This window comes from Acomys minous (genome assembly GCF_964271855.1).
Source record: "Acomys minous genome assembly, chromosome: 1".
Taxonomy (NCBI): Eukaryota; Metazoa; Chordata; class Mammalia; order Rodentia; family Muridae; genus Acomys; species Acomys minous.
Window position 1 is genome coordinate 21,624,804 of NC_140483.1, and position 14,501 is coordinate 21,639,304.

At 52.0% G+C, this 14,501-nt stretch overlaps 1 protein-coding gene across 6 annotated transcripts in view; it reads left to right on the top strand.

The window, feature by feature from the left end:
- Positions 1 to 14,501, top strand: part of VANGL2 (VANGL planar cell polarity protein 2) — a 25,218-nt gene continuing 10,717 nt past the window's right edge. Inside the window, exons 1-4 of one of the 6 annotated variants that reach the window (XM_084792312.1) lie at positions 1 to 301; positions 4,958 to 5,074; positions 13,976 to 14,087; positions 14,211 to 14,473. In XM_084792312.1, the coding sequence (XP_084648438.1) occupies positions 14,403 to 14,473 (71 nt within the window). In that variant the 5' untranslated portion in view covers positions 1 to 301; positions 4,958 to 5,074; positions 13,976 to 14,087; positions 14,211 to 14,402. Of the gene's footprint in view, positions 302 to 339; positions 711 to 4,957; positions 5,075 to 10,959; positions 11,067 to 13,975; positions 14,088 to 14,210; positions 14,474 to 14,501 lie in introns of those variants that run through there. The other 5 variants (XM_084792311.1, XM_084792316.1, XM_084792313.1 and 2 more) reach the window with 5 other exon arrangements.

Genomic DNA, 14,501 nt, shown 5'->3' on the forward strand with positions numbered 1-14,501 from the left:
CTCCGCCGCCGGCTCCAGATCTGATTCCTGATCCCCGATTGCTTGGTCCTCCGGTCCCGCCATGGGAGCCTGAGTGCCCTGCAGTCCCCCCGGCCCCCTGCCCCCGGGGCCTCGAGGGGGAAAAGAGGCGAGTGGTCTGGGACGGAGCCGGGGTGAGCGACCTCAGGAGTCCCCCTCGCCAACCCCCATCGCCCGCGCTGCCCGTCCTAGAGCGCGGAGTTCGGAACGACCCGGTGCGCTGCGGATACAAAGGCGCGGAGCGGGGCGTGCGCCTAGTCCACCCGGCTGTTCGCAGCGGCGGGTGAGTGGCGGGCCGCGGGGGCGCGGGCAAAGTTTGAAAAAAAAAAAAAAAAAGGAAAGAAAGAAAGCAGCAGAAAAAAAGAAGGAAATCATGTAAAGGACCAGGGAGCGCCCGGCCCTGGAGAAAGCGGGGTGGCTTCTGGGGGAAGGGGGGCTTGAGGAAACCCCCTTCCGGTCTGTTCTCCACTGCACAGCAGAGTACCCCCAACTTTGGGGAGGGGAAGGGGCGCTTGGGCAAGGGGCGGAGCCCAGGCCTTAAGAGCCGGGGACTTTCCTGGGCCAGGGGGCCCGGGGCGGGCGCCTGAACGATCCCAAGGGAACCCATTGAAGCCGGGGATTGGGAAGCGTGTGTTGGAGGTGGTGGGAGAGGCCGTGGAAGGATCGGAGGCTGGAGCTGTTGGAAGCTGAAGGTATGTAGGGATGCATACACACCCCTGGAGAGTGCGGAGGGAAGGGGCAGGTATATGTTTGGGGTGTAGAGCGGATCCCTGAGAGATGGTTCTGAGTGTGTGTGTGTGTGTGTGTGTGTGTGTGTGTGTGTGTGTGTGTGTGTGTGTGTATGTGTAGCCCAAGGATGAGACTTGCGGCGATACCGGGGAATGTGTGTCGGGGTGGGTGTGGGGGGGTAACCGACTAACCGACGACATCTTCTCTTTCCCTCGTCCTATTTACTCCTCGAAGGACCTGGTCACAGTGAGTTTTAAAGGGTTAGTTGGGGGATCAGTATGCGTGATTCTTTGTGTGTGTGTGTGTGTGTGTGTGTGTGTGTGTGTGTGTGTGTATGTGTGCACGCCTTGACGTGCTGCGTGTTCCTGCAGGTGGGCCGTGGGATGTGTAGGTGTGTGTGTGTAAGGAGAGGGGGGGGGAGCGCCCCAGCTGACCATACATCTGCTGTGTGTTTGGGTATGTATTTGCGGGTATACTCAAGGGAAGGGGTGTGTGTCTGTGTGTGTCTGTGCTGAGAGAGGGGCTTATGGGAAAGAGATGAGTAAGGTATTAGAGAAGGTGGGTTTACAAGAGCAGAATGGGTGGTGGGTATATATGGATAGGTGTGTGCACCTGCGTGGTGGGAATGTGTGTGTGTGTGTGTGTGTGTGTGTGTGTGTGTGTGTGTGTGAAGCTATTGCCTTGTGAGTAACCTGTACTGATGGGTGGGTATTTTTGAGTGGTTATTGGGGGGGGGGTACTCTTGTCTCTACAGGCAGATTTTCCTGGCAGCAGGCCCACAGGGAAGGCTGTCTGCAGGATTTGAATGGCAGTGTCTTGGGTATCTGAGACCCTCCTAATGGGGATTGTGCATCTGGGCACGGGCTGAAGGGGGGTGGGGCGGGGCGGATGTAGTGAGTTGTCTTAGGAGGTGCTTATTTGGGGAGATGGACTTTTCTGGAAGATGGCTGTGTGGAGAATGGGGAATAGGTTCAGGGGAGGTGGAAGGGCACTCATGGGTTTTGAGGGTTGGCGGAGTCAAGGACACAGTGAGAGTAGTGACCCTTTCTCAGTGGGCTTCGGTGCTCTTTGATGCTTTGCGCTTGGTTCTCTGCCCCAGTTACCTGGTAGGGAGCCGTGGGATTGAGAAAGTGACGCGGAGTGCTTCTCTGGGAGTTTCTGCAAGTGTGTCCAGGTAGTTTACCCTACAGTTTCTAGATGAGAGGCGGCACTCTTTGGATGGAGGGTGTGTTTATGTGTGTGTTCATGAATGTGTGCTTGTGTGAGTTTGCATGTGCGAGTATGCTTGTGTTCCAACTTGTGTACGTGAGTGTGTTTTTGTGTGCATGTGTGTCGTTTGTGCATAAATTTGTGGGTGTGCTCGTGCTCAAGCGCGTGTGACTGTGTTTCTGTGTGTGTGAATTTGTGCGTGCGTGTGTGTGTGTGTGTGTGTGTGTGTGTGTGTGTGTGTGTAGTGGAGAGGCCAGATGTGCACATGGTGGAGAAAGGGTCTGTATTTATCTTCATGAGAGTGGCTGGGCAGTCGAGCTCGGTGGAGCACACCTTTAATCCCAGCACTCTTGAGGCAGAGGCAGACGGAATGCTCTGAGTTTGAGGCTAGCCTGGTCTACAAAGTGAGTCCAGGACAGTCAAGCCCTGTTTCAAAAAACAAAACAAAAACAAAAACAAAACAAAAAAGACATTTCTTCCTCTCTGAGAAGTAGCAGCTACCTTCTTTCTCTCTTTGCTCTTGTTTGTTCTCTTTTTGGGGTGATGGGAAGAGAGAGGGGTGGTCCTCCTCCTGTGGGACCCAGCTGCAGGTTCTCAACTATTTTCCTGTTGCTGCCAGAGGTTAGTTAGGTGGAGCCACTGGCTTTAAGGCAGAGGCTGTAGTTGCACATGCCCATTAGGGTCCTGGGTAATTGCAGCTGGAATGTCGGTCTCCAATGGGCATGTGCAGTTGGAATGTTCCATCTTTAGCCCTCAGAGCTCCCTACCCTTCATAAAGCCTGGGGAGAGGAGGGGAGAGCTTTAGAAAATGTCAGAGTAGGAATAGGAACAGGGTAGGAGTAGGCTAGATTCTTTTTTTCCCCACCCAGTGTTTTCATTCCTTCAAATCGGACACCTATCAGATGGTTCTTCCCAGGGCCTGCAGGTCCCCTCTGTCAGTGCTCTGGTTTTCTGGTATACCTATCAGGAGGAGTTACCCTCCTAGGAGAAGGAATTGCTGCCAGACAATAGGAGGTACCATTTCAAAGAGTACTTCCAGACTGGGAGCCATTGGCCACATTGGCCCCTCCTTCTCTATTGTGTTGGTCCTGCTTTCTACTTTCTCTCAGTTCCCCACGGCCTTCCTTCCTTGATGTCTTCTGCTCCCCTCACCTCCCTGTAGGTCTTGAGGAGGGAGATCTTCTTCTTCCCCGGACCTGCATTCCCTCTGAGTCTTAGGGACTCCAGTTTGCTCCTTTGCTGGCTCTTCCATCATGAGGCCACGAGGAAGACTCAGACAGATTCGCTTAGTGCTGAGTGCAGTGTGACCTGATGCGTGTCGTACAGCTCCGCTCCCGCAGCCTTCTGGGTGTTTGAAGCCAAGCCAAGCCTACACCAGACCCATCCGCAAGGAATCCCCAGGTCCCCCACCCCGCACTGAGACCGGTCCCCTTTGTTAACAGTTTGGTCTGAACGTCCAAGTTCTGTGACCTCAGACGAAACGGGATGGCTTTTGAAAGCCTCACCTGTTACATGGAGTTGGCGCTGGGCCGCACCTCTTAGGTTTATGAGGACCAAGTGAAATAATCTGGGAAGAGCGTGTTCCTCAGTGCCTGGCACAGGGGAAATGACTTAGTAACTCTTGGTTTTTGTGGCTTGGATTTTAATCCGAGGATGTAGTAAGGGCCCGAGGGCTGGGCAGTAGGGCAGGCGAGTGAGGGAGACCACATTCATCACAGTCCACTTCCTGCCAGGTGCTGTGTGAAACACGGGGGATGGGTGGGGGGGGGGGGAAGATACTGTTCACAGGTGAAACGTGCTTGGACACGTCTATCCCCGTAACCCCCCAGCGCCGTACGGAGGTGTATTCTGGAGGCCCGTGAAGCATAGACTTTGGTTCTGAGGTAGAGCATTGGGCGAGGATCCTGAAGGAGATGTGTTGGCCACTGGATTTTTTTTTTTTTAAAGAAGTGAACATGAAGTGAATTTCCTTAAAGAGAATGGAGTTTAGTGCGCACACAATACCGTTTGGCCACGTCTGCCTAGTTTTGGAGCATTTTCGCTAGCCCTGAAGGAACTGTAGACACATTAAGCTGTTGTTTCCAGTGCTCTCTTGTTTGGTCCTTGTTCATCCTCGGTGTGTGTCGTCACGTGTGTGTGTGTGTGTCGTGTGTGTCCGTGTTGTGTCCGATCCCTCCCACCGTGTCACTGCCAGCCTGTATTCTGTCTATGTGAAGTTACCTGTTCTGGCTCTTTCCTCTAAATTCCATCATTTTATGTCCAGCTTCCTCTCAGAATGTTTGCAAGGCGCATTCATGTATGTACTTCACCCCTTTTTTACGGCCTAGTAATATTCTACTACATGCATATTCCTTAGCTGATCCTACTTCTTCGTGTGCCAATAAATATAGTTATTTTGGGACAAGGATTTGCTTTTTATCTTTGGAACTTGCTGTGTAGACTAGGCTGGCCTAGAACTTTGGGATTAACGTTCTGTTCCATCACACCTGGCCCTTCTTCTTCTTTGTTTTTTTTTTTTTTTTTGTTTTGTTTTTTTCTTTCCGAGACAAGGTTTCTCTGTGTAGCCTTGGCTGTCCTAGACTTACTTTGTAGACCAGGCTGGCCTCGAACTCACAGCGATCCGCCTGCCTCTGCTTCCCGAGTGCTGGGATTAAAGGTATGCGCCTCTAGCTACGTTTGCTGCCTGACTCTTCTTAACCATTCTTAAAGGACAGGAAGACGGGGAGGCAATCGAGGGGTTGTTGCTTGAGGCTGCTGAGCATGAGCAAGAAAAAGTGTGGGGTGTGTGCTACTGAGGGACCTTAAAACATGAAGTGGAGATTTGGCTTCAGTTTCCCTAGCTGTAAAACAAAATTAATGATCTTTTTTTCTGTCCTGTCCTGTGGTGTTTGTGGAGGCATCAGGGAGAGGAGAGGCTGGGATAGTATTGTCGTTTGTGTATGTATATATATATATATATATTTTTTTTTTAAATCCTCCCCTTTTCTCCTTTCTCTTGCAGCTCCCACCTGTGTGCTGTGTGCCTCTCCTCTCATCCTTGTGTGATTCATCTTCCTGCTTTGCCTCCAATCAACTTTCTCTCACTCTGAGTTGACCAGAAACCTCTCTCTCTCCACAGGTGGGTAATCCTCTGTGCCATGTGATGCTCATGGCAGAGGTGCAGATAGACAGACTCTCTCTATCCTGTTTGGCCTTTGGTAGCCCGCTCTCAGCTTCTCTGCTGGGATCTGGCTAGAACCCCAGTGTGTCAGGCAGAATCTTTGCATCTCCCTTTTTTTTTTTTTTAACCCCCTCTGCTTGGTACCGAGTGGGAGGCAGAGGCTTCTCCGGTGGGGCCCTTTGGAAATGAGCTGTTGTGGTGCCAGTCTTCTGCCCCTGGCAAGGTTGGTAATTATAGACAAGACAGCTGGGAATGGGTTTGGGAAAAGCCAGCTTAGAATCAGCAGCACTGGGCCTATCCTGGTAATCAGGGTGGGGCCCTGAGTGGGGAGAGTGGGCAGTGTCTGGGGGCTGGGGTGGGGCAGGAGGCTTGGGGCCTCTTTCCCTGCCCATTGATGGAATAGCTAGGGGGAGAGCCTGGAAAAGATGGGGAAGCCATTGGATCCTAGGCTTGACCTCACTGAGGAAGAAGAGAGACGTGAGGTTGGGGGTGGGGGGTGCGGTGGACCCAAGTTGCCGAGGAAATGATCAGTGTGGGATTAGTTCCTGGTCCATGCTCCTGTTGGGGAGGAGCCACCCCTGCACTCCTCCTTACTCTGAGTGGAATCTCCTTTTTAGAAGGAAGCTATAGGAAAAGAAGTAGAAGGATTGGCTGTGCAGTACCTAAAAGAGCTGGGGAACCAACATTTACTGAGCATCAGTTTTTCATCTGTCCATCTATTCATCTACCTACTTACCTTTATTTTTTATTTATTTATTTATTTTTGAGACATGGTCTCACTGTGTGGCTTTGACTGGCCTAGAACAAAGTGCTCTGTAGACCAGCTTAGCCTCAAACTCACAGAGATCTGCCTGCCTATGCCTTCCAAGTGCTGGGATCACAAAGGCATGTGGCCATCACACTGTCCTATTAAGCATCTTGCAGGTTACAACTTCTGTGATTTTTGGATACATTATTATATAGAAAACTATTGTCCCCATTTTACAGACAGGAAGATAAGCTTGGAGAAGGCAAGAAAGTCTTCATAGATGGTGTAGCTTCTAAACGTTGTTCTTGGTCTCTGCGATTTTTTTTGCTTGTTGGTTTTCCTTTTTTCAGAGTACTTGCTTCATACTTGCTTCATCTTTCCGTTCTGTCACCCCAATTCTGTGTGGTTGTACATTCTTGGCTTTAATCTTGAATGTGACTAAGTCCTCTTTCCCCTTGGAAAGCTAATGTGTTTAGCTCTTAAGGATGAGAACCAGATGGGGTCTTTAAAAAAATATTTACTTATGTAAATGTATATGAGTGCTCTATCTGCATGTATATCTGCATGACAGAAGAGGGCATCAGATCTCGTTATAGATGGTTGTGAGCCACCATGTGGTTGCTGGGAATTGAACTCAGGACCTCTGGAAGAGCAAGACAGTGCTCTTACCCACTAAGCCATCTCTCCAGCTCCAAGATGGGGGGTCTTATGGAGGAGCCCAGTCCTTCCCCAAGAGGAGCAACTCATTGTCTAAGCCATGGCAGGGCTCCTGTTGGAGCTGAGGTCTTCCCTTCTGTGTGGACAAGGAGCTACAGCTTCACCATCATAGCTCACGGCTGTGTCTTGTGTGGAGAGGGACCCGGCCGCCACTGTCATCGGATTTTCCCACAGTCTTAACTGTAGTATTTCAGGTTCTGCTCTCACCAGTGCCTGGCTCCCCTAGCCTGGACAGAAGGCAAGAGGGGGGTTTGTGAATGGGGGCTCTGGCTTTTTAGGGTAATGGAGGGGGGGGGGTGGAGATCAGACAGGAACAGGTGCTGAGCCTGAGGTGTGATATGGTAACTCAAAACCCAGCAAGTGTGAACAGAAACGCGTATTTTGTCACCTGCTTTACTCCAGGAATGGAAGTGGCAGATATAAGGCCGGGGGAGTTGATAGTTTGCTGAAAGGGCGAGGGAGGCGGGTGTTGTCAGGAGGGAGGAGCTGATTGGAAGGCCTTTTGGCTTTCTCAGTGTTCCTCGATATGAGTGGCCCTGGACTGAGGTAGAAGGAGTTTTTATGGAGAAACCCAGGCCTGCCACTCTGGCTGCCCTCCCCCCTCACCCCCCCCATTGCGTCTCACACCTTGAGGCTTGCTCTATTGCTTCCTCATACAATCCAGCCTTCACCCACAGTGTCCCATATGTCTTTCTTCCCCCACACACTCCTTCCCCACATCTCAGCTCTCCTGGTCCACATTGTCAGCCTGAGGTTGGCTGACTTCCTCTTCCTAAATAATTCTTCCTTGCCTTGAGGCAGGGCCTGGCTGAGGAGCAGGCTTTGAGGTCCCTTGGGGTCAGGGACAGTTGAGGCCCACGTAACACAGCAAGGCAGGGAGGCGGATCTGTTTGACTGTGTGTGTTCAGGAAGTGGGCATGTTGGTCAGCACAGCTCACCTACTTCCTATTGTCCTTTTCCCATTTTCCTTCATAGTCCTTCCATACCTCAGCTGGTATGTGGGGGAGGGACCTCTTCTGCCACAGCCTGGGAGGCAGTAGCTCAAAGCCCTGCGGGTGCTGAAAATGAAATAGAGCATCCTGGCATTTCAGTCCTGGTTGCCTCTGCCTAAGTTCTGTGTCCTCTCTCTCCCTACAGCCTCCGCCTGGGAAAGATGCCAAAGGGAATATTCATCCCTCAGCATCCTGCCCGAGATTGACCAGGGATGGGGCTAGAGAAAACTAGAGGTTGGGATGCAATGGGTTGAGCATGTGTTTGTGTGTGAGCATGTGTGCGTGTGCCAGATTGGGGGCAGGGACTTTGAGAGCCCGGATGGGGGTGGGGGTGCCAGAGAGAGCAGAACAGGTCTCTACAGAACCTGCCTAGCCAGGGTGGGTGGAGCTGGGTGGGGCGGGTAGGAACCATTCCAGGTTTCAGAAGGGGAACTAGATGCACGTGTGTGTGTGTGTGTGTGTGTGTGTGTGTGTGTGTGTGTGTATCAGTCTTTCAGTGTCTGGATTGGAGGGTACCCTCCCCACTCCCTGGTTTACACTGAGGGAAAATTTACAGAAGGTGGAAAGGGGTGTGGCTCTGCTTTCTAGCTCCTTTCTAGTTAGTATCGTGTACCGGTGGCAGGAGGCCATTTGTGGGCTCTTCCCCTGCTACTCCGCCCCTCCCCTGCTAGGAGAAGGATCCTGCTCCCACCCTGGGGCTGTGAGGATGGTGAGCTCACGTCTGGCCCTCCTAAGAAGAGTGCTTGGTTAGCAGTATGGGGGTGGGGCACCCGGTGCCAGCTCCTGGGCACCTGGTCCTGCAGCTTTCCCACTGGGCCCCCTGAGGTCCAGCTGTCTTCTTTGGCCTCTTGGGTCTCACTACAGTCACTGGGTTTTGTGGTTTTTTTTTTTTTTGAGGGTATAAAGAGTGCGTCAGGGAGCCCATTTTTATAGGCTTAGGGTGGTTGTGGTCCTTTGCCCATTCTTGGTTCTTTCTGTGATAGGAAGGACCTAGTGTGAGCCTCTTGGCATGGGTAGCTTGGCCGAGTCCAAGGCTGGATGGGGACACATGAAGGAGTGTTCGAGTTCTTTGGAGTGGTGGCTGGTTGGGTCCAGAAAGAACCAGAGGCAGAGAGTGGTCTGTGGAAGAGTCTACTCACCTTTCAGGAGGTCCCGTCAAACCCAAGTGCTAGCAAGGTTTTCCAAGCAGTAAGAGGCCAGAATGGGCTGTCCCGGAAGTAGTGACCACTGGCCAGTCATTTATTATCTGTAAACCCGGGTTGATTTTTATGGCTGAATTACCTTTCAGCTAAGGCTCACAGCTGCCGAGAGTTGGGTGGGCCAGTGAAGGAGAGTGAAGGGCAGTTTCCGAGAGCTCCACCACTTTCTTTACAGCTCCAAGTCTCCGTTGCTGCCTCACAGGGTTACCTGATTGGACTCAGGGAACAGTGTAGTGTAGGCGAATGCTAAACCTCTGAACCTTTGTTCTGTTTCTTGGTGATCAGCCTTATGACTAGGTGCTCCCCAAACCCCCACCCCGACCCAAAGTAGGTACTCAGCAGTTGAGATAGCAACCTAGGAGTCACCTAACCATGGGTTGTGGTGCAGATGTGGGGGAAGGCCGGATGTGGGGAGACCTGGTTCTTGTGTAGGATTCAGAGGGTTGTAACAGGCCCGCAGATGGATGCCTCTTCAGGAGGGCTCGGAAGGAGTAACTTCGGAGTTATAACACACATTGGAGGAATAACACACACCCAGGCACGACTACCCTTCCTGGTCCTCAGCTGAGAAGAGGAAGTGGGACCTAACAGAGGCAGACCCCGGTCCAAGCCAAACTTTAGCTTCTTGTCCATTTTCCCATCTTCATCTTTTTCTGGCCAAAGTCGCCTCTCACATGAAACCCAGGCACCTCTGCCCCACAGGCCTGCTGCCGTCACCCTGTCATACGGTGCAGATGAAGGAGAGTTAGGGCCCCCCCCCCCAGGTGTGCACATGTGATCTGTCCCTTCCCTACTTTCTCCTCTAGCTGAGCCACCCTGGCTTCTGTTTTCCTAGGTACAACCTCATCGTGTCCTGTCTCAGGTCTCCACCCTAGGTCTGAAGACCTGAATTGCACTGCAGGGCTACAGCAGTGGCAAAAGATGGTGACCAGGGACTCCTATTGCCTGGTTGTTGTCCTCAGCACCTGCCACATGTGGGGTGCCTATGTGTGTGCACACCTGCAAGTGGCTATGTACGCACATGTGTGTGCGCGCATGCATGGGTGCATGCACGTGCGCGTGCGCACACACACACACACACACACACAGCACCACACAGCACTTGGCTATCCACTCAGCTACTCCTGTGAGTGGCGGATGAGGAAGGGTCAGTTGGCCCTGGTCCCCGGCACCCCTACCCACCCACATACCACGTACCCCAGGGCCTTGCTCTCTCTGCCTCTTGCCAGGTTTTCAGTTTATATTTTCTAGAGGCCTCCAATTGTTTCCTGAAGAAACTTGATCCCAAGCTCAGACAAAAGCTGGGGCTGCCAGAGGAGAAACCCCATTCTTTCCCCCTCTATCCTATTCCCCCACCTCTATAACCTTTCTCGCTTTGGATGCTGGGTACGGGTTCCAGGACCTGGCTGCCATCACCTAGGCAACAGGGGGCTTTGGTTGCTATGGTGATCAATGTGGGAGAAGCTGGGCAGCCGGGACAAAAGCCCCCACATTCCCTTCAGCCCTCCTCCCAATTCCCTTGGGATGATACTGAGACACATTCCATTAATTTTATTTCTGAAAGGCCTTTGGAGGGGAGAAGGGTCTCCTTTTTGTGCCGGGTTCTCTCTGCTCTCCCTCTCTCCTCTTTGGCCTCCTTTTAACCCCACATAATCCATGGCTGGTTTGAGGAAGGGGACTCCGTGCCTGTGGTTGTGTCTTGAGGGGTGGGGGTGAGTTGAACAACAGTGGGGACACACTTGCTTTCTTCTGCCTCTGCCCCTCAGCCGGGTGTAGCTCTCTGCCCTGTGCCAAGCCCAGACTTCCCTCCTGTCTCATTTCTACTTGTTGATTTCCATCCACTGCTCCCCTCCCCCACCTCGTTTCCTGGGAACGCTGCCCACCCGGGAGACCCCTCCAAACCTGATTCTTGAGACTGATTATGTAAGGGGACCTTCTACCCATCTCTTCGCCTACCTTTTATCCCTTCCCAGGGCCGGGATTGAGCTCTCTTGGGTACCCAGAGGGACAGAAGGCAAAGGCTTCAGAAGTTGTGGTCCTCTGTGCCCCCTGTGTTTGGTGGCTGAGGGAGAAGCATGTTTTGCTGCATTTTTGGGCAGCCCTGTGTTATGCCAGGGCTGCAGGGTCTGTCTTTTGCCGGGGGGGGGGGGGAGGGGGGGGAAGGGGGGGGAAAGGGGGGGAAGAGGAAGGCAGGGGGTTCCAGGCTCGGAACAAAGAGTTGAGAGATGACTGGCACCCTGTGTGGCTTGAAATTTATCTGCAGGGGAAACAGAATGGCTTCACCTCACATCCGGGTGTGTTTGAAGTAGTGGGTCAGGATGGTGTGTGTGTGTGTGTGTGTGTGTGTTGTGTGTGTGTGCACGAGCTCGTTCTTTATTTAGTCCTACAATGTATTTATACCACCGCCTTCCCTGGTTTCAGAGGAAGTGGTTGGGGGCTGGAGTTTGAGAGCTTATTAATTGCTTAACTATTAGTAGCCGTACTGCCTATGAAAGCACTTCTTTCATCCCTGCATTTCCTTGCAGCTACTCCATGAAGGAGGTATCCTCGCCTCTTGTTTTACCAGAAGGCCCACCAGGCCACAGGCACAACAGGGGCCGTACCTTGCCCACAGTGGCACAGCTCAGCCGTGGGAGAGCCAGGTTTCAAACCTGGATCTTGGTGTAAATCCCAGGCTCTCTTTGCTGTTGGCTCTCTGCAGGTATTTGGGGTGGAGGATGAGGTAGGAGAGGGGGGCACTGCTGTCTGTCTGGATCAAATCCGTAGCACTTTTTTTTTTGTCCTTTTACTCCATCACCTGCTCCTGTAGTCTGTTGGTCTCGGAACCTCTTGGCAAAGTTGAGTTTTTAAGAGGAGAACTAGAAAGGATAGATGGGAGCCACATCAAAAGTGGCGCAGCTGCGACGTCTGAGCCGTACGGAGGAGGAAACCAGTAGAGTGGGTTCCTAGGGCACGGGTAAGAGGAGCCCAACATGTAATTTGCAGACAGAGGGGTGAACATGGGACGGGCCCTGTTTGTGGCCCTGTTTTAGCGAGGTTCAGGTTTGGGTTGAAGTATATCTGCCCCCTACCCCCCAAAGTATGTCTCTTATCACATGTCGCTTTGATTGGGGTGGGGGAGGGGGAGGGTATTGAAATCACTGGCTCGTGGATCTTGCCTCTGCGTGGCTCTGTTAGGAGGAGAAACGAATGGATTTCACATCGATTCTTATCTCCCCCACAACGGCAGTTTCTCTCTCTGACAGACAGGCGTATTCATTTACGAGGTGGGTCTCAGTTACTTGGCCTGTACCCACAGGAGGGCAGATGGATGCAAATATGTATCGCTCGCTCATTCTCCAGCTGCTGGTGATTGAAAGTAGCCGGAGTAACTTCACAAAGCAAGTCTGTTTCAGCGCTTGACAGATGAACCTCTCAGCAGTGTGTGTTGGGCCTGGTTGGGTTTATTCATCTGGGGAAGTCCACTTGTCTTATTGGCTGTCTTGAGATTACACTCTACAGGCCTTTCCGGTCTCTCCTTCTTAGTTTCTTCCCTTGCTCTTCCCTCTTGCCTCCAGCTCCTTGGCTGCCCAACTGCTGGTTCCTCACAGCCGTGAGCTTTGTGAATGGAGAACAGGAGTCAGAGCTGGCTCCCACAAGCTCCCTCTTCCCCACACACGCTCCCTCACACACTTGATCCTCCCTTCGTAAGTTCCTTGCCTTACAGAGGCTCAGCATCTTCTCCCCTAGGCATTTTCATTTTGATTACACTTTACTTGCTTGTTTTTGTGGGCTTGACTGGGTGTTTTTGGTGTTCCCTAGCCCACCCGGCACCCCCTAGTCAGCCCCCTCATCAGGCCTGGTTGGTTCTGTGAGTCCATTTCTTACTTCTTCCTTGAGTTCTAATGGCCAAGTCTTCCAGCTGTGGGACCTTCTCATGGATCTCTCCATTTCTGCTTTTTCTTTTTTTCCAATCCGTATCTGCACAGCTAAATAGACTTCTTGGTAACCTGCAAATAAAACCAGACCTCTTCAATTGGCTCCCCGCTGCTTCAGCCACCCTCTCTTGGCCTCAGCTTTGTTGCTTGTTCTTTAATTATTATTATTATTTTTTTGTTCATTTTCTGTACAGTGGTATTTTGCCTGAATTTCTGAGAGATTGGATCCACTGAAACTGGGGTTACAGATAGTTGTGAGGAACCATGTGGACACTGGGAATCAAACTCGGGTTCTCTGGAAGAACAAGCGATGTTCTGAACTGCTGAGCCATCTCCCCAGCCTTGTTTCTTGTTCCTTAAATGCATGGAGCCTTTTCTTGACATGGCCCTCCTTGGTGTGGTGTCACTCCTTCCCTTCCCTGGGCTTTTTCTTCCTTTCTTGGGCACATTCAAGGCTCCCAGACACTCTGTTTAATGTATCTTCCATGGGGGTGGGGATGTAGCTAGCTCAGTGGTAGAGCATTTGCTTAGAGTACAACGTTCAGTCCCTGATTCATCTGTCTGTTAACAAATGTATCAATGTCGGTAATAAATGTACAGGTCATGTAACCTCTTGTTCTTTTTTCTTTCCCCACACTGACACTTTGGCTGCTTGTATTTACAGGCTTAGCTGTTTAGTGTACACTCTCCCCCAGACCCTAAACTCAGAGTCAGTTACACCATACTGTGGAGGGCAGAGTAAAGTATACGGTGTGAAGTAGGTGAGTTAGACAGATTTGAGGGCAGGAAGTGCTCAGGGCATGGTGATGACTTGAGATACGTCGGCAGCATCAGTGAAGATGCCCTTGGTTGCTAGAGTAGCCAGGGCTTCTGTGCGAGCTGGGGCTGGCCTCTGAAGGATGATGGGTTAGCACTTGGAAAGTCGGGGAGGAGATGCTGTCCTCTGCTGCAGAGTTAGATGTGCAGTGTAGATGAAGCCCTGAGTAGAGGGGGACTTTCGTCTTGCTTGTCTCCAGGGGCTTTAGGCTTTCAGAGGATGCTTTTTCTTTGTGTTTTTGCTGTACCCCCATCCACTTATTAATATGAGAGAGAGAGAGAGAGAGAGAGAGAGAGAGAGAGAGGAAGAGAGGAAGAGAGGAAGAGAGGAAGAGAGAGAGATTGACTGTGCTCCCAAGCTTGTTTGGATGTGCTTGTGTTTCCAAGTCTTGTTTTCCTGGCTGAGAATAAGAAAGTAGTGCCTTGATTCTTCCCAATGGGGGAACCCAATGGATGTCCTTCTTGCCCAGGGAGCCTGTGTCAGCTTCTTTCCCAGCCCTGAATACTGGGCATACTGTGGGTGGAGGGTCTTTGTAGCTGGAGGAGCTGAACCCGTTGGACAGAACAGGAACCAAGAACGAGGTATTCTCAGAGAGTGGCTGGGCTTACATGAGGTTCTAGTGGCATTTGGGGATGTTTTTTTCCCCTGTGTCCTGATCCACGGGCATCCTGAGCTACTCCTAAGCAAATGTTTCGTCCTCTCAGGGAGCTGTCGCTTGAATTTCTCTGAGATAAGCCCACTCGTCCAGCAAAATAGAGTCCCTCAGGGTGACGGTTGACTTCCTAAAGGTGCCTCTTGGCCTAAAGAAGCCTGTGCTGAAGGAGGTGGCTGTGGGGCCCCCCAAGAGGCCCCAGCCCGCGGCCCTGGAGCGCTACAAGGCACGGCGTTCCGACGCCATGGACACCGAGTCCCAGTACTCGGGATATTCCTATAAGTCGGGCCACTCCCGAAGCTCCCGAAAGCACAGGTGGGTAAGCCTGGAGCGGTGGAGAGGG